Here is a 21,613-nt window from a genome sequence, read left to right on the forward strand (position 1 = left end):
TCTGGTCTGTCACTGGGAGACCAAGTGAGCTTGACAGAGAAGAAAATCTTGTTAAAAGGACTGCCAAACGAAACGCACGCCATTATTCATTCTGCATCATGTGCTTCATGTTAGACATTTTTAATCACTCAGTTACCGTCTCCCTCAAGCTTTGTCCAAAAGTTTACTTACACAAGAGTCACCGAAGAGACAAGACACAGTCAGGGAAGTTTATTTGGTTATGATAACAGGTAACGTATAACAGTATGTGGAGCTGTGTACAGTAGTCAGTAATCAGTCATTCAGTCTAGTTGAAAAGTTCATCTCAGCGTGTCATGTTCTTTTAGAAAAACTGAGGTCTTGCTCCTGCACATACAAAACAACAGTTACAAAAATAATGTATAAAGTGTACGCACAAAATTGTGTCACGTAAAGCATCGAGGTGAAACACGTTCAGGTTATTAGATTTGTGCTGCCAGTTTGAGTTTAAAATGCTATAAACAAACATTTGAGGAGTATAAGTCTTTGGAAATAAATGCAGATACCCTTGCTGGAATGTCCAGACTGGAAAATGGCATAATCCTACAAACTGTAATACTGTGCCGCTCCAATCGAGTCACTGAAGGAATGTTGGACTTACAGTTTTGCTCTGTGTTGGGTAAAATAAACGCTGAATACTTCTGCTCAGCAAACACAAGTAGATATATTTTTAAAGCTCATCATAAAAAGCTAAATTTGAGGGGCCAGAGGGAAGAAGCAACCAGACCCGTGTGATTTCTTAATACACAATCTTTGGCAGTAAGCCCTATAGATTGACTTACACTTAAATACAGCATGTTCCACTGAGCAAGACCAATGTCTCAGAGGAAGTGTGGAACATATCACATACAATATTTGGACATGGGTCTGGGGGAAAAGGAGCGAATGCAAACAGTAGCATACATGTGACAGCCAGCAGAGAAGAGTCTCTCTCAGCTCCGGGCGCCTCGTGGCATGTCTATGCATCGGAGCCCTTCTGCCTGCGTTTGGAGGGTGGGATCAGGCGTGCGGGGAGCTCAGGGGGTAGGCCGTGGCCCTCCAGCTTGACCTCAATCAGGTGGCTGGCCAGGGCAAATTCTTCATCATCCAGCATTCCATCATGGTCCAGATCTGACAGCTTCCAGATGCGACCCAGCACCGAGTTGGGCAGGCGGGAGCTCACCATCCAGTCCTTAGCCTTGGTGCCGCTCAGTTTCCCCTCATTGGGAGCGAGGTTATAGAAGATTTCATCGTATTTGGGCTTGTCTTTGGTCACCACCCAATCCTCCTCTTCCTCACATCCCTCTCCGTTCTCCTCGGCAAAGGGGTCACCCTCGGAGAACGGTCCGGCGCGGGTCCCGAGGAAGGCTCCGCCCTGCACACCTGGCTGCTCACCTGCTTCCAGCTCCTCTTGCCGGAGGAGGGGCATCAGTTTGGCAATGTCAGCAGAGAGCAGCTCATCCAAGGCTGCCATCAGATTAGGCTTCAAGGTTTTGAACTTGGTGAAATCATGAACCATCAGTTGCTCCTTTAGAAAGGGAACGGTGAAAATGTGCGAGTCAGTAAATTTAAAATCGAATTCAAACTGAACTGTTTAGTGAAAACAAACAGACTAACCTGCATCTTAGCACAGTCTGGGAAGTCTCCAGCAGAAATGTTGTGCTGCAGCTGGATCTTGGAGAAAATGACTGGCAGCTGGTAGATCAGATTCTTTTTTTTATTGTCCTTCCTGAAGACAGAGGGCATCTCCTGCTTCAGGTAGCTGATGATGTGGGCATGGACCTGGGATTCAGAAAAGCATGGCAGAGATTTTTACCACACAACTAACATGGTAATGTCAACCTGTCAATAATCATTTACATGTCGACATGCCAAAGAAACCCACCCTAACCAGACGTGCCCTCTTGACCAGGTCGTTGAGCTTGCGTAAAGCTGCATTGCGAGGAAGGTTTTGGATGTCGGCGAACAGATCCTCCTCCTCCAGCTCAAACAGCTTACGGTTGTCTGGAACCATCAGTGGCTCCGACCAGAAGGAGCCAATGTAGACCCGCAGGACCTCAGGAGTGCCAAACACCTTCCCCAGGGACCACATGAGCGCACCGTACACCCGCATCAGCTGCTGGGTGCCCACCATGTCTGCCTTGTTGAGCACCACACGCAGCTTGTCCTCGTTGCCTTTCAGGGCACCAATGGCCTCGGAGAACTCGTCTGATATCTCTAGTTTATGAGCGTCAAACAACAGGATGATGCGGTCCACGCGCTCCGCGAACCAGCGCAGCACGGCTGGGAAGTCGTAGCCTGATTGAACAGAAAAAGGTTGAATGACTGAGATGCTCATGAACCTAAATGTGCAGTATGCACGCAGCAAAAGGAGGGGGGGAGGGGGGAGAAGGTCGACACAGACACAAGCCCTTATCTGCATCTGTCAAACCCACAGGCTTCACTTTCTGCAAGATAACAACAATTCTGTGACTTTTAATATGGAAAATATGAGTCTACAAGTCTAACAAAACCAGGTTTCATTCAGGGAGTCATTTCTCTGTGTGAACACAATAATATCAATCACTCATCTTGTGTATAGCCACATTTGTCAGGTATCCGTCTCTGAATTTAGTGTTTGTGATGCTCACAGCACTATGCAAAAAAAACAGCATCATCATGAAATTTCACTGTGAGCTGAGTTTGCATTGCCACTTTTTTTTTTTTTTTAACCATATAAATAGTTTGGACTGTCCAGAGAAACTGGAACACTCTTTCTGTTGATGCTGAAGTTCTTACATGTCATTTCTCGGTGCTGTGAGCACCACAAATTCCATTCCATTCACATCCGTTGTATCAGGGCGGAGGCAGAAATCTCACACATGGATGTTTCAGAACCGCAGCAGATAAAACCAAAACTATCTGCGACGTGTGGTAAGTGAGGAAATATGTTTCATAATTGGGACGTCCTGACCCTTTACACTTGTTAGTGGCTCATGCAGATAGACTTGAGTAATCATGGGTTACTTAAAGCGTGAATGAATAGAAAAGTGAAAAACTGCTGTGAGATGATGATCATAGTTATTTCTCAACAGTACATTCTTCAAGATGTGCCGTCAGAACTCTTGTCTGTTCTGTCTCTGGTCCTGATCTGGGTTTTATGGCTGCTCTGCGCGCTCGGTGATGTTTTCTTGCCCTGCTGCCAAGCGTTATTGTGACAGAGTAAACTGGTCCCATGGGTTAGCCAGGCGTGGCGAGGAGATGAGTTTGTGAGTTGACGTTCAGGGATGTGTGTCTCTGCAGGCCCCCCCATGCCCTCTCCTCACCTTTGCTACTTTTGCCACCTGTCTCACCTCGGCTCACTCTCTGCTTCGCGCCGGACAGGATCCCCGGTGTGTCGATAATGCTGATACTCTCCAGGACCTGGTTGGGCATCTGGGCACACTGGAACCTTTTATTTTCATCAGGCGAAAAGTCACATGAACGATAACAAAGCACAAGTTCAGAGAGGTCAGTTTGATTTGAAACACTGTCATGCAGAAGGAAAGAATGTAAATCAGGCGAAAAACTCTTATCAAAGAAGCCAACGTGATGTGAGGACCAGATTGAAAGCTGCCCTCTCCACACCCCCACCCCTCCCACTGCAGGCCATTGTGTGCAAGCGGGCCTTTGCTGAAGGCTTCCTGAAGGAAAATGACCATTACTGCCAGAATCAAACAATACGGCCCGCTAACGATGTGTGGTTTAGAACAACAACACCGCTTCCTCTCGCTTATGAGCTTAACAAACCCACCGGTTCCCAGGACAGGAAGTCAGAGCAAAAGGAGAGACGCAAATACTTCACAAACACACCCTGCCGAGGGAGAGAGGGACTCTGCTGGAAAACTGGCATCAGACATTTCACGTCAGAGGTCTAGTAACAGCAGCACTGCATGTTCCCTTCACGTCTGACCTGCAGGTCCACGGTTCTAGCAGCTAACAGCACCTCATTGTAAAACATGTCACTTTCTTGGTTGATACCGGTGGAAAAACATGCACAGAAATCTGGCAGCCCACATAGTAAACAGAGTACAGGAAAGAACTTGAATGCTAAGGTTCCTCTTAGTTCCCTCAGTCTCACAAAGTCTGTGACTTCATTTATTTGTCTTTGCTCCGAGGCGCTGTGGAACCCTCTGACCTCATCTTTGAACTTGCGTACATTGCAGTTCCTGTCTGAGTACATTAGCTTTCATCACCCTCTTGGGCGATATCGCTCCCCTTCTCCGTTTTTCCACAAATAAGGCAAGTGCCTCCCAGCTCTGAAATTTGGCACACGGACTTGAAATTCCAAAGAGCTAAAAAACTTTGTTATCTCTCCGTCCCTGCTCCCCCCCCCCCTCACAGAGTCTGTTCATTTCATACAGATATCTATCTATGATCCCTCAGCGGGATCGTTACACAACACCTGCTGAATAAAATCTCCGCTCTCACCTGTTGAGGAAGGTGTTTCCAAATGGGTTGAGTTTGCGGAAAGGCTTGTTGGGGTCTACAATAAGGGCATTCCCTGGGATGACCCCCTCCACCTCCCCATGCATGATAGCAGTGAAGCAGTCAGTGGTGGGTTCAGGTCCCACTCTGCTTCCAGGAATGTCCTGCTCCAGTAGATACCTGTCAGCCGCACATATAGTCTGTGATTTTTCAGAACTGGTTTTCACTTAACACACAAAATGTAACTGAGCAAACGTTTAATGCAGAGCTGTGAAATCTTACTTGATGAACGTCGTCTTTCCGGTGGAGTATTGTCCCACTACCAACACCATAGGCTTGTTATCAAAGTCTGCATCCTCCAGACTGGGAGAGTGGAAGTCGTGGAAACCATAGTACTGCTCCAGAGGCAGGAGCTTCTTACGGTACAGGGACTTGAGCCCTTCTGTCACAGTGCGGATCACCTCGGGTGCCTTCTTCACATTTTTTCGCCCCCAGCGCGACATGTTGATTGACTAACAAGATGATAGGGAGCTTCTTACAGAAATCAGTGTCAGAGTGAATCTGTTGTTCGGAGCTGTATTTCCTGTGGATGAATCTTGGAAAACCTTCAGGTGTTTCCTGTATTTATGTGAATGCGGCTCACTTGTCCTTGAAACCTCCTCTGCACACGCTGAGAGGAACGATAGGGCTGATGTATTGTTTGAAGTCTGGATCTTCCCCTTTGAAAGCAGTCGCCACACTGATAACTCTTATCCCCTGAGATATGGACGGAAAAGGAGACAAACAGAGGTTAATCCGAATGAAGAAACTAATCCAGATGGCAAAAAGGTTCTTAATGTTCTTGCATTTGGCAATCAAAGCCTGCCACAACTTAGAGTAAGGATGTGGAATCTGCAGTAAGCTTCGGCCCACCCAGAGCCTGCCAAGCATTGTCAGTGCATGCCTGGAAAAAGTTGGTGTTCACACTGGAAAACTTGCAAACCCAGCCCTGCGCCAGGATTTACACAGGCACAGCTCGTTTCTTCAGAGAGAAATGAGTAAGACGTTCCCCTGCAGTTCCTCTGGGTGGAACATGAAGTATGTGCATGGCACAACTGTTCATGCAAAGAAAAACCCCTTGTGGAGGGTAATCTGAACATGGAAAATCTAATTTAACCCTTGAATAACTTGTTTTTAATCATAGTCTACATTAACAGAGGAGGAATCGAGGGCAAAACTCATTATCAGAAGCAGACTGACACAAAGGCGCAAAGGTAAGACACGTGTCAGCAGGCGTTAACTCATCTGTGGAGACCTTCTGTTTCACAAACCCTATTTAAGAAAGGATCCAAAAAAATGTGCCCAGAGGAAAAATAGGCAACACAGTCCTGACATGTCACAAGACCAGTGTGGAAAGAGTTCTTGTCAAAATGGCGAACCCTGGAGATCTACAGGAGAGACAATAAATAGGATTTGACCGCCATAACATACAGAAGTACTGTGCCAGCCCAGCCCTGCGAGTTAAAGCTGCTTTACAGGCTTCCTGTGAGAAGCAAAGGTTTGGTTAATGCTCTTGGATCAGTTTCTAAAGTTTAAGGACGGCGGGAAATGCCCTGTGGGTTTGTGTACCACAACTGCAACAAACACAGTTTTGTACTTAAGAAATATAGCATGAGAGAAAACAAGTATCAAGGGAGTCATGTTTAAATATCCAATGAAGAAATGGAAAGAAAACTGTTGAAGAAGCCGATGAGGAGTTACAAAGTTTCCTATTTCATTAATTCAGAAGCTTAAGTGCACTCATCAAATACCATCAAAGCTCGGTTTCCTGTGCTGTATCACAATCTGGCTACATTTGAGAAAAGTTACTCTACAAGCTGATCATTGTAGCCACGTTTAAAGTTTAAAAAGGAGTATTTACCAAGTTGTTAGGGAGAAAGCACAGTATTCTTCAAGCACCTTGATCTCTCCCTCTCTCTCAGTCCTGCCCTCTGGAGCCTGGAAAATATTTTGACCTGAGGAGACGAAAACAGTCTCTTGGAGGAGCTGCTGCTACATGCAAGGGTGTACCTCTGACAGCAAATAGGAACCCTCCGTGGAGCGCCAACACAGCGAGATTACAGAGGATCGTTCTTCTCCAGCGTTTAATGCATTTCAGATGAGCTCCAGATCTGGCAAGGATCCTTCCTCTGCTCGCTGAAAGAGCACAATGCAAACACTGAGAAACACAGGCACACCACAGCGAGCCCCACTTTAACACACCTCCTCTTCCAGGGATGCCTGGCAACACTGTTCATGGCAGGGATGAGCTGCGCTGTGGTCAGAGGGCGTGGACCTGGAGCAGGGGGGCTGTGAATAAATGATTTGGGTGGAGTCTTTGTCTTTTTTTTTGTACATGACATAACTTCAGTGTCCTTATGCATATTTTGAATGATAAATCAACCTCATGCTGCACCCTTCCAGCTGTGGCCTCTAGCCCTTCAATGCTTTTCAGTTGTTTATTTTCTACTCAGCCTACTGTAACATGTCATGGGTCTACAGACGTGACAGATTTTCCCTTCATCGGTCGAACGACTCTTGCTCCTCCCAAACTCTGTGAACCGTCCAGGCGATGAAGCATAGAAACCAGCTCTGCTTTTCCACTTTCCATGCACCACCTACTGGTGGTCTGATAGGGAACACACCCCACCACTGCCACCATTACCACCATCCCCGCCTAACTTTCACACAGTACTCCTCAGTCATAATGGCATGCTCGCTGAACATCAGGAACCACTGTCTAAACTGCTGGACAAATGATTAGAGGACCTGCAACGTTTCATAAAAGAAGCAAGGTTTAATTTACAGTTTTACTAAATGTACATTTCTTTTTAAAAAGTGTCATTATACACAATAAATACAATACAAAATTAATCTGTAATACTATACTTCAAATTCTCTTACGGTCTTTTTGTACATTATTATTGTTCCTTTTTTTCTATTTCAATGCTTGTGCTGTGTTTGTGTTTGAATTGTCCACGAGGCTTAAAAACACAAAAAACACACATGGAGGCAGGGATAAAGTGGCAGAAAGATGAAACAAACAGACGAAGAGCACAAAAAAAGTCAACAGTTAAAACTGGCCTGCCCCCTGCTGACTGAAATGCACGCAGTCCTAACCTGGCATCATCGCCAACAGGGGGCAGGTGTGTGTGGAGGTGTGGTCGAACACATGAACCTGGAAAATCATCTGACATGAGAAGCAGGAAAACAACAGAATTTTCTTACATTTCATTTACATCTTGACAGTATGTAAGAGCAGCGGAAAGGAAAACAACTTTTCAGGATGATTCTCTCGACATGTTTGACTGAAGAATGATGAGATATGAAACGCAGGCTTAGTGGAGGCTGAGGTTAATCATTCTGACAATCACAGACAAAAGGCAGTTGTCTTGTGGGAAGTGTAACCGAGAAGCCGTTTGTGTCTGTATGGCAGCATTATCTTTGTCACGAAGAACTACATTTGGTTGGTGGAGGAAACCGCTGAATGCATTATGAAGCTTTAGTGTGTGAATGGAGTTGTGTTCTCCTCTGCAGGTAGCCAAGTTAAAGAAAGTCGATGACTTCTGAACTTCTTCAATGAGCTGTCAGATGCTCACTGGGACACAGTTTAAACCAGGAGATGAACTGCTGTGAATACAGACTGGTGTTCAGGCCGCATGAAAGGAATGTAAGAATACCGAATCAGGAAAAGAAAAGATGAAAGGTGGAGAAGAAAGAGCAACCTTTGACAGTTTCATCCTGTTATCTGAGCTGGGCTGACATACAAAATGCCAGTCATCTTCCAGTCTGACCTTCTCAATGATTTTACCTTTGACCACACTCACACCACAGGTCTACCTCAGGCTGTAAGTGACATGAAGGAGAAATGTCTGGACAATTCAAATGGACAAACAAAGCCAACACAGCTTGGCAGAGTAGTACAGTGATACTGTTTTCACAGTGCCGCCCTGCCCCTGCCTCCAAATCTGTCTCTTAGTTCCCCCCTGTCAGTCCGGCCTGGGGCTGAGGGGCTGTTATCTGCTTTGAGTGTGGGGCACCAGGCTGCCATTGTGGCCACGGCCACCGACCTGAGGGTGCTGGGCCAAGGAGGAGGACGAGGAAGCAGAGGACGAGGGTGGGACTGAGGGTCTGTGGGACGAGGCTGCCGAGCCCCCTGGGCGCTGGCTTTGGTGTTGATGGGACCTGCTGTTGCCCCCTTTAATGTGGTGCCCGCGGGCAGAGGGCTCCTGCTGCAGGTTCAGGATGCTGTCGATGGCGGACTGCAGGTGCTCGTTCAGAGAGTCGTCCGGAGGGCTGCCGCTGGAGAAGCTGGCGTTATCCATGTCGGGGGAGTCTGACTTGCAGCGTTTGGCAGGAAGCAAAGAGTCTCGTGTGAAGGAAGTCTCCGGAGATGGGGGCCCAGGGGCATGCTGGTCCATTCTGAATGTCCCACCTGCCCGATGTCTATTTTTTCCACTCGCCCGTTTGTATTTACTTACATCTGTCTCTTGGTCTGCGTGCTCCTCCCCTCTGTCCTTTGCCCCTTCCCTGTCGAGGAGCTGTGGGAGATGGTGGTGCTGTGTGGTTTTGATCCCACGGTTAAACACCTCATCCATGTCGTCCAGCCCCTGCATTGCACTCCCTAAACGGGCTGTTTCGTGGCTCGACTCCGTATGAGTATGCGAAGCCTCCCTGTCTCTTTTCTCCACCTTCATGCTGGCTATCACTGTCCGCTCTGAGGGAGGAGATGAAGCCTCGTGCCTTGGGGGCGACGCCGTGGGTCTGGGGTAGGACAAACTCTCGTCTCCTCCCCCTGGGACACCGGGTCTGACCCGGGGACTAATGTTTTCCCGGTAGGTTTTCCGAAGGGGGAGGCGGCAGGTTGTCTGTGAGGGAGTGGCAGTGGAGGCAGAATTGTGTTTGACCCCACCCACGTCGTGGTGATCCAACGTCCCATTCAATTGAGTGGAGGAGGAGGTGGACAACGACCAACTATGAGAGGAAGAGGTAGAGGAGGATGGAGCTGCACTGGGGGTAACGTTGCCTCTCAGTGGCGGATTACACTGAGTGGAGGCTATGGTGACTGAAGTGGCAGAAGAAGCAGTACATATGGGGGACTGAGTTCTGATGACCGTAGAGGGAGGTGTCGATAAAGGGTGGGACTTTGGGTGTGGTACAGCAGCTTCAAACTGAGGCTGGGATACGGACTGGCTGCTCTGCTGAGGTTGAGGTGTGTGCACTGGATCTAAGGCAGTATTGTGGACTACCTTACTGAACCCCGTCTGATCCTGCTTGATCTTAAGCTTCAAGCCAATTCTCCTGCGAGCCTCGTAGGTCTTGATAGGCGGTTTGCTGGTTCTCTGTGGGAGAGCGTCGTCGTCGTCAGCCGCTTGAGAGTTGAAGGACGAAGAGGAGAAAGAGGATGACGCTGCAGGAGCGCGACTGAAGGAGGCGCTCTGGCTGGTGGGTTCGGCCACCAGCCTGCTCGCTGCAGCTGGAGGAGGGGGACAGCTGCTGGACCAGGACACAGAGGCTCCACCTCCACCTTGCTTTATTACTAGTTTGGTAGGGGGGAATGGGTTGGCAGAAGGGGTCGAAGAAGGCGTTGGAGGTGGAGGTGGAGGTGGAGCTGGAGCTGGAGCTGGAGCTGGAGCTGGAGCTGGAGCTGGAGCTGGAGCTGGAGCTGGGTTGGGTCCTGGAGGAGGGTTTGGGGAGATGTTTGGAAGAAGTGCTGGGGCGGGAGCTGCAGGTGCTGGAGGAGGGACAGCAGCAGCTACACCTCCACTGACTGAGGCAGGCTCAGCAGAAGATGGTTTCTGTTGGGATGACACTGCACTCTCCAACATGCGCGCGTTTGCCACAAACTCCTCTGCAATGAAATAAACAGAATCGCCGATCATTAGCATGCACCTCTTGCATTTCAAGACAACCAGCAAACCATGTGTGGGCACAGACAGAGGTGGCTCACCTGGCCTCTCCTTGGCCAAAATCCTGTCCTGACTCAATGCAATCTTTTCCTCCTGGATGAACATCCTGTCAATCATTACCATCTCTGCCGAGGGGCCCAGTCTCTGCTCAGGTTCAAACAGCAAAACACATCAGTTCGAAATCAATTCAAGACATAGAAAACAACAAGACGGCATATGGTGAGAAGGATGATTTATAAACTTACTTTTGACTCAGCAAAGAGCAGGTACCGATATTTATCCAGCATGGCCTGGGTCCTTTTCAGCAGCTGGCACGAGACCTTCTCAAATTCATCATCCACTGTGCACAACCGAACCAAGATGTTCATGAGATCACGAAACTGGGGATAAGGTCAACTGTAATTTGTAATTGTAATTAGCTGGAGGTTATGGACTTTGTTACCTCTTTGATAGTCTTGAGAAGAGTTGGCAGTTCCCTGGTAGAGATGGTAAGGCAGCAATCTGTGCAGCGTGTCCTCAAAAGAGTGGAAAGGAGCACTGTAGTTTGGGTGAAGCACTGAACCCTGCTGTTTCCTCAGCTGTTCCAGCATCCTGCAGTGGGGTTCATATAAAAAAAACACTTGTCTCAAAACATGGCAGTGTGAGGCTTTAAAGGCTGAGGCATTAAAATGCATGCTGCACACACCTGGCTTCTTTGCTGGGCTCTGCACTGAAAGGCATCTTCATTGTTGTGGTCTGTAATGTGAACAAACAGATGACCTTCAGGCTGGTGCTTAAATATTAGAGCCAGTTTTTGAGGACCTCAAACATGCAGGGAATATCCTTTACCTGAGTTTGTACTTGAGCGGGGGGCTGTGGAGCAGGCATCTGAGTCAGACTAGGTCCTAACACCTGTATCTGCATCCCACCTTTCCCCAGAGTCATCCCTCCAACTGAGCTGATCACCCCTGGCTTTGGCTGAACCTGTGGAGCAAATCACAAAGAAGGTCAGGAACATATTTACAAAGGAATATCTCTTAAAATTCAATATTGAGTGATGAGAAAATGTAGAAAACAGTCGGCACAATAACCAACATGCATGCCCTTGGTGGAAATGGCTTTGTTATGTCACCCACCTGTGCAGGCTGGGTAAGGCTGGCAGGAGTGACAGTCTGATTCACCATTGCTCCAGCTTGCCCTTGGGCTCCTGAGAATACCTGTAAGTCACTTGATGCTAAAACAAGGGGAAACAAATCATTACAAGGGAAATACTTTCAGGTGTGTTCAGGTCCTGCTGTTTCACATCATTTAAACTGTCCAACCTGTAGCAGGAGTTTTGACGAGCACTGATGTCGGCTGTAGCACTGAGGGAAGCTGAGCAGGTGTACCAGTGCTGGCTGATGATGCAATCACCACTTTATCAACAGGCACATCTTGCTGGGAGCTGAACTGACTGGTGGCCTGAGGCTGAGGCTGGGGCTGGGGCTGAGGCTGGGGCTGGGGCTGAGGCTGGGGCTGATGCTGAGGCTGAGCAGGCTGCTTGGCCTGCAGCAGGATGTTCTGCTGGACCTGAAAATACATCAAGACAGTTTTTTTTTCATTCATTCTAAACAAACCAATTTAGTCTCCCAAAGCACACCCGTAATAACCAGTAGGATATGAAGCCAAACCCCCCCCCCCCCCCCCCGCATTGCATGCAAGTAACGTTACGAGAAGTTTGAATTTAACTGGGCCAGTACCTGGTGCAGCTTATCCAGCAGCTGTTTCTGCTGAGGTGAGGGCTGGGTGATGCCTGACAGGGTCTGAATTTGCACTCCTACTAATTGCAGGTGGTGCTGCTGCTCTGCTGTCAGACCCTGGATGGGAACCTGGGCTTTGACTATAGCAGTGGCAGAAGTGCTCACAGGAGGAGCAGTGAATTGGTGCTGTGCGGGTGGCGCAGCAGGAGGCTTGGGTGACTGCGACATAGGAGGCATGTCCTGTTGATAAGGGGCGGGCTGAGAGGCCGGCCGCGGCTGAGGCTGAAGCTGAACTTGAATGTGTGCCTGCTGGGGTTGCGTCTGCTGCGGCTGGCCTTGTGGAGCCGGCTGGGGGGATTCTGCTATTTGGTTGTGGACAATAAAGAGCGGAGGATGAGATGAGGGCGTGCACGAGCGGGAGGGAGTTTGAGACTGTGGCTGGGGCTGAGAGGGAGGATGCGACTGCTGTTGATGGTGCGGCGACTGGATCTGCTGGCTCAGAGTCAGAGGGGACTGGGATGGCTGGGGGCTGTCTGCCACTGGGGGTGCTGTGGCGTGAGTGGTCAAGGCCGGAGACGGGGACATGCCCTGGATCTTCAGGGGCTGTTTATGTCCACTGGAGGGTACCTGAAGAGGTGGAATCACAATATACTGATATGCTTATTTGATTCAGGAATACAAAAGATATTTCACCACAGGAGGAGATCAGGACATCAAGCACAAAAACCACACACACTGACAGTTCTGCATGCACACCATAAAGAGTAAACATGATTCTAGAATAAGGGTCGAGATTTGACACTACACAGGGCTGGGCGATATGGCTAAATCAAATTAGAATTAGAATATATTTTTGACATGAATATATAAATCATGATAGTGACACACATATGACACACTTTGCTTAAAACTGTTATTCTGTACAACAGCAACATGATAACATCTGATCGTAAGATCCCAAAATATGGAACTATCGCCCAACCCCAACACAACGTTACACAAACATGGGTAAAACGACACCAAACAATACAAAAGCAAAGTGTTAGACTTTAAAATCTAGTAGTTGCTTGAGTAAAAGTAGTAGAAGCCCACTGATTGTTTTCTAGCGTTTGAGGAGAATTAGACATAAAAAAGGGAGCAATGATCATTTGGCGAACCAAAAAGAAAAACAGTTCACAAAAGCAAGAAGTCAAGATCTGCGGGCCTGTGATGGTGAGGTAGAGGGTGATCTGAAGACTTCAGGGACTGGGGGCAGGGGAGCATGTAATTATCATTGGGGGGGTCATTACACTAGTCAGACTAGGGGTTACAAGGGGAAGTGGCACTGTAAAGACATAAGAGGCTAAATGAAAGGTACATGGTTGAGATGTGAGGGTTGACTGATCAGTCATTGGTCAGTAATGCAGCAGATGAAGGTGAGATGATTGAATTTGATCGAGCAAAGGGAGGTGATTGTATTTGGTTGAGCACAGCGTTAGTAAAGAGGTGAACAAGTCGTGCTTGGCACCTTGGTAAATCCTCTATTAAGCATGAGCATGGTCTTTGTAGTCTGTTACAAAATATACAGAGTAGAATAACAAAAAGGCCAAATTCATTAAAGCCAGCTGAAGTTAAAAAAGAACTGGCACGTCACTGCCAGCCCTACATTCACTACATATTAAAATGGTACAGTAGATGACACACAATACATGTGGACAAATGGTATGATCATGCCTTTACAGGTACATACAACAAAGCGATGTAAGAAACACACAGAAGCTGCAAGCGAATGAGTGATTTTGAGCTTAGGATTTGCATTGCGGCTGTGAGGGACATGGAAGCGATGACTAATGCAGGAGAGAAGTACAGAGCAGTGATGGGGAAAGGTAAGATACCCTAACACTGTGGCGACAGCAGCAGCAACAAGTGGGTGGGGCTTGACATAAAGGGGCATTTCTACCTGCTTTACCACTGCTGTCATGTGGGAGGGGCCAGGGGAAGGGCTGTGGCTCTGACCCACCCACGAGTCAGTTAATTGGCTGTCATGGACAGCAGGGGCCGGAGCATTGATGCTGTTGCTGCTGACGATTACAGACGCTGGTACGCCCACAGAGGGGGTTGACTCATTCTCTGTTTGGTGGTGCTGCTCCTGATAGGAGTATATTTACCATTTCACGCAGAGGGAGGGAAGGAGGAAGGGGATTGGAGGGAGGGGGGAGTAAAATAGTAAACCAAAGAAGTCAGACCAACATATCACTCCGTGCATGTTATTTATTTTTTAAGACAATGTTAACTGTACACAATAAAAGCAAACATGCAAAGAGTGGAGCACTGACCTGTTGCAGGAACATCTGCAGAGACTCCTGGCTCAGGATCATACTGGAGCCCTGGTTGGTGAACAGTAACCTCCCTGGACTGTGTTGAGCCTGAGGGGGGACCAGCCCCACTGCTGTGACAGAGGAAGAGGAGGACACAGACATGGACGGAGAAGAGGAAGCTACTGTGGTAGCTGTGGACACAGAGGAAGCCGGTTGCATGGCGAGGATAGAGGATTGTGGTACGTGCTGCTGAGTGGGATGAGCAGCCTGGTCTGTGGAGCTACCAAGCACAGTAACACACTCTCCGGGTTGGCCTTGAGCCATGGTTGCTGCTCCTGTGCTGCTGCTGCTGCTGGGGACTCCACCTGGCTGGGGCTGTAGGGCTGGCTGAAGGCTGACTGCGGGGCTCAGCCCCTCCACCTGACTAAGCATGGTCAGGGAGTTCTGGATTGGCATGCCCTGTATGACTGTCTGGGCATGACCTGAGACAGTATGGGTCTGTGTCTGGCTTTGACTCTGAGCCAATGAAACAGGCATCTGAAAGAGGGTGGGTGTGCCCATCTGGCCAGGCTGGAGCTGAATGGGTCCAGAGAGGATGTGGGCAGCCCCAGGGTGGCCCTGTGAAGTCAACACCTGACCCAAGTTGATGTTCTGGTTTGCAGTTAAAATCTGGTTTGCAATGAGCTGCCCACCAGGACCTTGACTAGTTATGATGTGGCCCCCATGGTGCTGGGTCAAGATCTGCCCACCTGCTTGTAGCTGCGGCAGGAGAAACTGGTGATTCTGACCTTGCAGAACCGTCTGAGAGGGAATAACGATGCTGCCTGGTTGGTTTAACACATGTACACTGAGGGGCTTGCCAGATGGTTGTGCTGCTTGTTGTTTGAATAGGGTCTGTTGAAACTGAGGGCCTTGTGTTGTGGCTTGAGTACTCAGGACAACGTTAGAGCCTGGCTTTCCTGTCAGGAAGGCTACATTTTGAGCAGTCGAAACTGGAAGTTGCTGCAGCCCTAGAGCCTTGTGGGCATCGTTTTGAAGGGGTTGGGGTGCTGGCTGTGGCTGCTGCTGCTGTTGTTGCGGTTTGAAGAGTTTCGGTTGGATGGCTCCCCCCTGAGGGGGTTTAGGCTGAATGGGTGTTGGTGTGCGCTGGATGATCACGTTCTGCATGATTTGGCCTTGAGTTTGCGCCTGGGGTCCAATGCCTGAACTTAGAGGGGTACTGCCAAAGCCCACAAGCCCAGCAGGAGCAGTCATTGTGCCGCCACTGCTGCTGTTTGTGGTGCTGACACAAACAGCTGGTCCATTTAAAGCTGGAGATCCCAATGTAGCTTTGTTACCTTGGATCAGAAGTCCACCCCCTGAGCCTCCAAGCCCCGCCTGAGAACCAGCACCTGATACCTCAGGCCCAGACTGGTGCAGCTGGTAACCACCCATTGCTTTAGCCAGGATTGGCTGCCCAGACTGATTGATAGTCATGACTGTAGGCTGACCCACAACCTGAATCTGTCCGATACCCAAATGTCCAGACTGACTCCCATTAGGAAGAGCTTGGAGACTTGAAATGGGTTGAAGCGTCACATTTCCCAGACCCACAGGCTGCATAAATGGCTGAACACTAATGGCCTTGTTCATGACCTGGGGTTGGAGTTGAAGGCCCTGCTGAGCAAGCACTGACCCCAGCATATCGGCTGCGGCATTGGGAGGAGTAGCAGTGGTGCTCGGGGCAGACCCTGGGAAAATTGTTGCTGCTCCCCCAACACCAACACCTATGCCTACACCAACAGCAGTGCCTCCAGCCCCAGAGAGGCTGGCATCAGGCAGTGTCTGAACCACCTGCGTAAGGCCTGGAATTCCAAAGGAGCCCAGGTCCAGCTCAGCCTCTGCCTCCTGCAGGCTTTGCTCTGTGATGTTGGCTTCAGCCAAGCTCTGCTGCAGGATGTCACATGGCTCGTGATTTGTCCCAATGCCATTGCTCCCACCTTCACCACCTGGGGATCCTCCCAAGATGTCCTCATCCTCCAAGAAGTCCAGGTCAACACTGACTCTAGGCAGGCCTGCTGGCTCATTGGCCGACAGCTGGACTGCAGGCTGGACCTCTGGAACATGGCCCTTGAAGGAACGAGGAAATACATGAAATCGGGTGATGGATGAATTTTGATGACTAGCTGTGATGTCGAGGAGTGTAACTGAGTTAACACGGAAATGCAGACACGAAAACCCCACAAAAACCTCGTCACATAGCAGCAAATCAAAGCTTGTCGAGTGTAGACATGTTAGTGGAAAGGGGGTATTTGGAGATGCATGCTACACAGATGGATAGAAAACAGAAGGAAAAGGATTGGGGGATTTTACTCACCCCAGTGGTAGAGAAGAACGAGCTGGAGGGATCACTCGAACCATCCAAAAGGTCGTCAGTGTCCAACTACAGACACACCCACCCAGGATAGGACAGACAGAAACCAAAGGCACCCAAACCAGCAGGCAAAAGCCACCAGGACAGAGAAACATACAGACCATCAAACCGAGGAGGAGGGCAAGGAAAGGACAGAACACAGTCCATAGAACCCAGATTGTAAAGAACCAGTGCAAAGATAGGCGACAGAGGGTCAAAATGACAGGAATAACACAGAGTTGGGAAGCGTTAGTATTAGCATTTCTCATTTTGTGAATTAGCCTAATAAAAATGAAAGGCAGGCTGAAGCCATAAATAGTGCAGTCATAAAGCAAAGACATCCATTAAGCAGTGGAAGCAGTAAAAAAAAAAAAAGAAAAGAAAATCTAATAATAAATGAAAGCAGTGAGGGACGTGGGTTTCAGGGTGCATCGATGCGTAATTGGAAAGTGACTCAAGTAAAGAATCATGCGAGCTCCAACTAAAACACACACAAGACTCCTCATCACATCAGTTACAAACCCATTTTTTGTAACAACAAATCCTGAGCCTCGCGCCTCTTTCACTTTTTTCTCTCATACTCACATGGGTCTCAGATCCATGAAGAAAGTCATTGAGAGCTTCTGGGTCACTGCAGGACAAAGCACAAAGTGTGATTTTCAACAGTACAAGATGAAAAAGATGACTGAACAATTTGTTAGTGTAAAACTGATCTTGCACAGCTTCAGTAACGACTTACCAAATTACATCTAGAAGGCACCTGCCGTCTTCATCATCCATGACAACTGTTAAAGAAGAAAAACGTTTTAATGTACATTGATGATTTATTTCATTAACCACACATTCTGCGTAAATAAAGATCAAAATGACCCCTTCCCCAAATTAAAATTTTCAACTGTTTGCACGGTTACATTTCTATCATATTGTTATAATAACAACAGCCCATTGTTTAGTGGTACAGTGACATTCAAGTTCAATTTATGGTTGTATTTTGACAGCAGCTGGCCAGATCTGATGATGATGACCAACTACAAAACTGCAAGACCTTTTTCATGTGCTCCTCTGCCTCGGAGAGACAAGGAGTAACACTGTGTAGTTATACATGATTCAGAAATTCAGAAATTAAAATGACATTTGGTGGATTCTTTCAGCAAAGCTATTTAAAGCGCTTTTACAGCATGAATGGCCCTCAGAGGAAACTGGATTCTTTCTTGTGCCGTGCTGATGCTGCCACAACAACATCCCAAATCTTAATATCTTGTTTTCACATTGTTACTCGAGACTTTTCAGCATATCGCAGAAAAGTCAGTTATGTTCAAAATAACATAAGTACATAGTTGGTCATCTGCAACACAAATTCTTAAACCAGCGTTTGTTTTAAAATGATTAATTTACTAATTCTCCACCACAGATGACAGGAACATAAAACAACCAGTACTCATTTTGAATAGTCTGTGTCTCCCGATATTTTGTTAAAAATCAATGTCAAGAATTAACTGCTTTATATCTCACACACCCTCTTTTACACATTCAGATTACGAGCAATGATTCAAAACATTACATCACTTATTACTGACAGACTTCTCTGCAACTTGCTGTGGGTCAAGACCAGGGAAAATTATGAAACGCTGCTGGACTTAACAATCACAACAAATAATGAAAACGAAAGTTTGCATTTTCGCACACCAGCCCCTCTCCAGCATCAGTTAAAACACGCCAAGTTTTCATATATCCACTCAGTGACAAGAAAACCTCCAGCTGTTAGGAGGTCGTCATGAGATCAAACAGCAGATGTGTTTCCTACACACCGACAAACAGCGGATGGCAACAAACTGAAAACGCGCGGTTTTCACGCAGTCTGGAAAGATTTCCAGTCCGGGCAATCGCTGAATTCATCCCAAGTCTCAACAACTGTGCATGTGACTTTCAGGAGCACAAACACAAATTACCATACTTTTCATATTCCGTTTAACTGCAGTTGTGAGGTGAACGTAAGCCCGGTTGCCGCTCTAAAAAAGCAGCGGATCGTAGCCATTACTCGGTCAGAACAGAGCCAGTGCGCAGGATATGAATGGAGACACTGCAAGCGGCTTGCTACATGCTAGCTGGTGTTTTCAAAGAGCTTTGCATGCATATTTTGTGGATTCGTTACAATAAACAGCATTTAATAGTTACGCGACTTACCTACAACTCGGATTTAATAAAATGCCTCATTTCAAACCCTGGTCCACCTCTACTTCCAGCATTTCGATGCATCAGGGTTGAATTTCGTTAGCCTAGCTAGCTAGCCTGCTTAGCCAACCAGCTATCAACAATATTCAGACGTACAGCTAGCTTGAGCCTTTGACATTCAAAACAAACCACCGAGTGACGCGATTTTAACACTCAAATTGTACAGCGGCACCGCGATTCAACCAAGGCAAGGTAGTAATGTTTGCTTAGAACTGTAAACGCAATTGCGTAGCGAGCTATCTATCTCTCCTTGCAAGCAAAATATGAGTTAATGTTGGAATACACTTGGATGAAGGGGGTATGCTTGGGAATTCGGTGGAAAATGACTATGTTTGCCGGGTTGTGCAGCAGTGTGGCGTTTCGATTGCGGTAGCTGTGCAGTTTGCGGCTTCACTGCAGTACGCGAATATTGCAGCTTTGTTACAGTTATTCGGATTAATAGAGAAATTGCTACATTGTAACAAACTCACCCGAGACGATAGAGGTGCAGGCAGCGCGGGGTCTCCAGGACAGCCTCGCACGGGCTGCTGTACAGGACCCAGCTACAGGCAGGAAACAGGAGACTTCCGTTTTGCCTGATTGAAATCTGTGCCTCGGCTGTGTACTTTATTGACGTGTAGTTTCTGGAAGGTTGAAGTTTTCGGGCGACATGCCCAGAAAGTTTTTCACAATGAAAATTTTTCCTTGGTGAAACTGGGTCTGGTGCTTTTTGTAATCAGAAACGATAACACATTTGGGCTCGTGTATTGTCAGCAAAAACAAATAGATCTCGTGGAAAAGCGTTAGTGTAAACATGTTTCTTGATGAGAAACATTAAGACATTGATTCCCGGAAAGGTTGGTGACCAATAAGGTCTAATTTGATCAAAACATGTGAAGACATTCGTCATCAGAGGAGCGCCGTAAATGCTCATTAATGTTTCTGATAAGCTATGGGGACAAACTTGTACATACAATACTAAGACCACTGGCTTGCATAGTGTTGAGTGTCCAGTTAGACAGTTTAGGAAATTGGAAATTTGGGTCTTTTACTCATTATGGCTGTTAAGCTAATCATAATGCTTAAAATCAACCTAGAACTGTCTGGTTTCAGTTTGGCTGGCAGGCAGCGCTGTAAAAAGTAAAACATGCATCCTGGTCCAAAGCTTCAGCTGGGATCTGGACCAACAAACAACATGTTCTGGGAATGCTGTGCTGAACAGCACCTGAGAGAACCATGGAAAATCTGATTTTCAGTGACCTAAAACATAATTTATTTCACATTTATTTAAAATGTCAACATATTACATAACACTGTCATAACTAACACAGCTATTAATTCATGTGACAAAATATGTCGTTTTTTATGTTATTAAGTATTTCTAGAATTGTATTTCTATCATCTCTACATAATGTATATACATAGTTGATTTTTTATTGTATATCTATATTCTATACCATATCCCTCCCCTATATCCTTAAACATCTAGTGCTTCTGCTCAGTTGCAGTATTGCAGACCTTATAAGCAAGAAATATGGAATAGGTGAGAAAAGTAAGTCTGGGATCAGAGAGTTTGTGTTATGGTTTCGTGAACAAGCTGCAGGCGCAATGTTGCCCTCACCTGATTTCAGAAGCAATCAAGTGAAAAGGTTTGCATGGATAAAATGTGTGCTGCATGCAGACTTATGCCATCTAAGCTGTTTTAGGAATCTCACTAAAACGACAGATATAAGCAAGATTTTGTTCTACGTTTTTATTGGACTTCTTTAAATATTTTATTGCTGTGACATCATCTAACCATAATGTATTATAGCACTCATGGCCCAAACGTCCTACAGTAGACTTAATAGGCATCGTGAGTGGAAATAAAGAACTCTAACTCTACAACTGTCTTCACCTCATTTAGGCCTATTTATTAAATAATCGTTACATGATATATAAACATAAGAGCTTAAATAATACACAATTTTATACCCAGCAAGACGAATCTGGGTTCGATCCTGCTGTCAAAGTCCGAAGACATTCAGTGTTTGGTTGACTGTGATCTGTCAATTATGGGCTCCAGCATCCCTCAACCTTTCAGCGGATAAACGCGCATAGGTAATGGATGGAGTGCCTGTAGAGTTGATTAGTTTTTGTAGTTCAATCCCAAGTGGTATTTGCGCAATGCTTTAGAAATTAGATTACTGAGAAAAGGAGTTAGCTACATCTGACCAGCTTCATTATTTCACAGAATAAACATTAAACATTATTATTAATGTTTAAACCATTTAAACCATGCTTTAAATGTTTAAACCATTTAAACCATTCACCATTCAACAAAATTGAATGTAAACATTAATAAAATTATTAATGTTTAAACTGTCAGTGAATTAAACAGCTATCACTTTTCAACAACTATATACGGCTACGGTCTGTGAACCACTTCTAATTCCAAGGCGATCAACACCAAAAACGCATACTCATGTTCTGCTTTTGTTTATTTTTTGTTATTAATTGCCAATTGAGAACAATTGCGGTGTATATATTAACTTGGGGAAAATGGAAGTGGCGTTTACGAAGAGCACCTGAATGCAACAGTGGCGTTCCCGTTGCTCCTGTGTCACGTGACCGAGGTGACGGTTC

At 46.8% G+C, this 21,613-nt stretch overlaps 2 protein-coding genes across 8 annotated transcripts; both read right to left on the reverse strand.

Moving 5' to 3' along the window:
* Positions 1–197: 197 nt before the first annotated feature.
* Positions 198–6,716, reverse strand: ehd2b (EH-domain containing 2b). 3 transcript variants are annotated; one of them, XM_070971016.1, is made up of 7 exons: positions 6,344–6,716; positions 4,726–5,199; positions 4,447–4,623; positions 3,330–3,427; positions 1,883–2,295; positions 1,615–1,779; positions 198–1,525 (listed from the first exon to the last, which is right to left on the reverse strand). In XM_070971016.1, the coding sequence occupies exons 2-7, from the start codon at positions 4,944–4,946 to the stop codon at positions 977–979; spliced, it is 1,623 nt and encodes a 540-aa protein (XP_070827117.1). In that variant the 5' UTR covers positions 4,947–5,199; positions 6,344–6,716; the 3' UTR covers positions 198–976. The 3 variants fall into 3 exon arrangements, with proteins under 3 accessions (XP_070827117.1, XP_070827115.1, XP_070827116.1); XM_070971014.1 differs by having other exon boundaries at positions 3,303–3,427; XM_070971015.1 differs by having other exon boundaries at positions 3,303–3,427; positions 6,382–6,713.
* Positions 6,717–7,238: 522 nt separating this feature from the next.
* Positions 7,239–19,533, reverse strand: bicra (BRD4 interacting chromatin remodeling complex associated protein). Of its 5 annotated transcripts, XM_070970253.1 has the most exons (16): positions 19,480–19,533; positions 17,517–17,562; positions 17,363–17,408; positions 16,742–16,807; positions 14,404–16,494; positions 14,028–14,216; positions 12,089–12,715; positions 11,672–11,918; positions 11,486–11,583; positions 11,199–11,333; positions 11,056–11,105; positions 10,813–10,961; positions 10,616–10,710; positions 10,412–10,517; positions 10,091–10,312; positions 7,239–10,060 (listed from the first exon to the last, which is right to left on the reverse strand). In XM_070970253.1, exons 2-16 carry the CDS (start codon positions 17,555–17,557, stop codon positions 8,478–8,480), a joined length of 5,745 nt encoding a protein of 1,914 aa, XP_070826354.1. In that variant the 5' UTR covers positions 17,558–17,562; positions 19,480–19,533; the 3' UTR covers positions 7,239–8,477. The 5 variants fall into 5 exon arrangements, with proteins under 5 accessions (XP_070826354.1, XP_070826353.1, XP_070826352.1 ...); XM_070970252.1 differs by having other exon boundaries at positions 7,239–10,312; positions 10,412–10,514; XM_070970251.1 differs by having other exon boundaries at positions 7,239–10,312.
* Between the last annotated feature and the right edge of the window lie 2,080 nt (positions 19,534–21,613).

Source organism: Chaetodon trifascialis, chromosome 9 (genome assembly GCF_039877785.1).
Source record: "Chaetodon trifascialis isolate fChaTrf1 chromosome 9, fChaTrf1.hap1, whole genome shotgun sequence".
Taxonomy (NCBI): domain Eukaryota; kingdom Metazoa; phylum Chordata; class Actinopteri; order Chaetodontiformes; family Chaetodontidae; genus Chaetodon; species Chaetodon trifascialis.

Bases quoted from the DNA above. Each gene is read 5' to 3' on its own strand.
- bicra (XM_070970251.1), bottom strand. From the start codon at position 17,557: ATGGATGATGAAGACGGCAGGTGCCTTCTAGATGTAATTTG. The intron at 14,217-14,403 runs GTCAGTGCTCCA...TACTCCTATCAG, and splicing joins TGCAGATGTTCCTGCAACAG to GAGCAGCACCACCAAACAGA. The intron at 10,962-11,055 runs GTGTGTGCAGCA...ACCCCACTGCAG, and splicing joins GAGCCCAGCAAAGAAGCCAG to GATGCTGGAACAGCTGAGGA.
- ehd2b (XM_070971014.1), bottom strand. From the start codon at position 4,946: ATGTCGCGCTGGGGGCGAAAAAATGTGAAGAAGGCACCCGAGGTGATC. The intron at 1,780-1,882 runs GTGGGTTTCTTT...TCTGAATCCCAG, and splicing joins AGAGGGCACGTCTGGTTAGG to GTCCATGCCCACATCATCAG. The intron at 1,526-1,614 runs GTTAGTCTGTTT...CCCTTTCTAAAG, and splicing joins CAGACTGTGCTAAGATGCAG to GAGCAACTGATGGTTCATGA.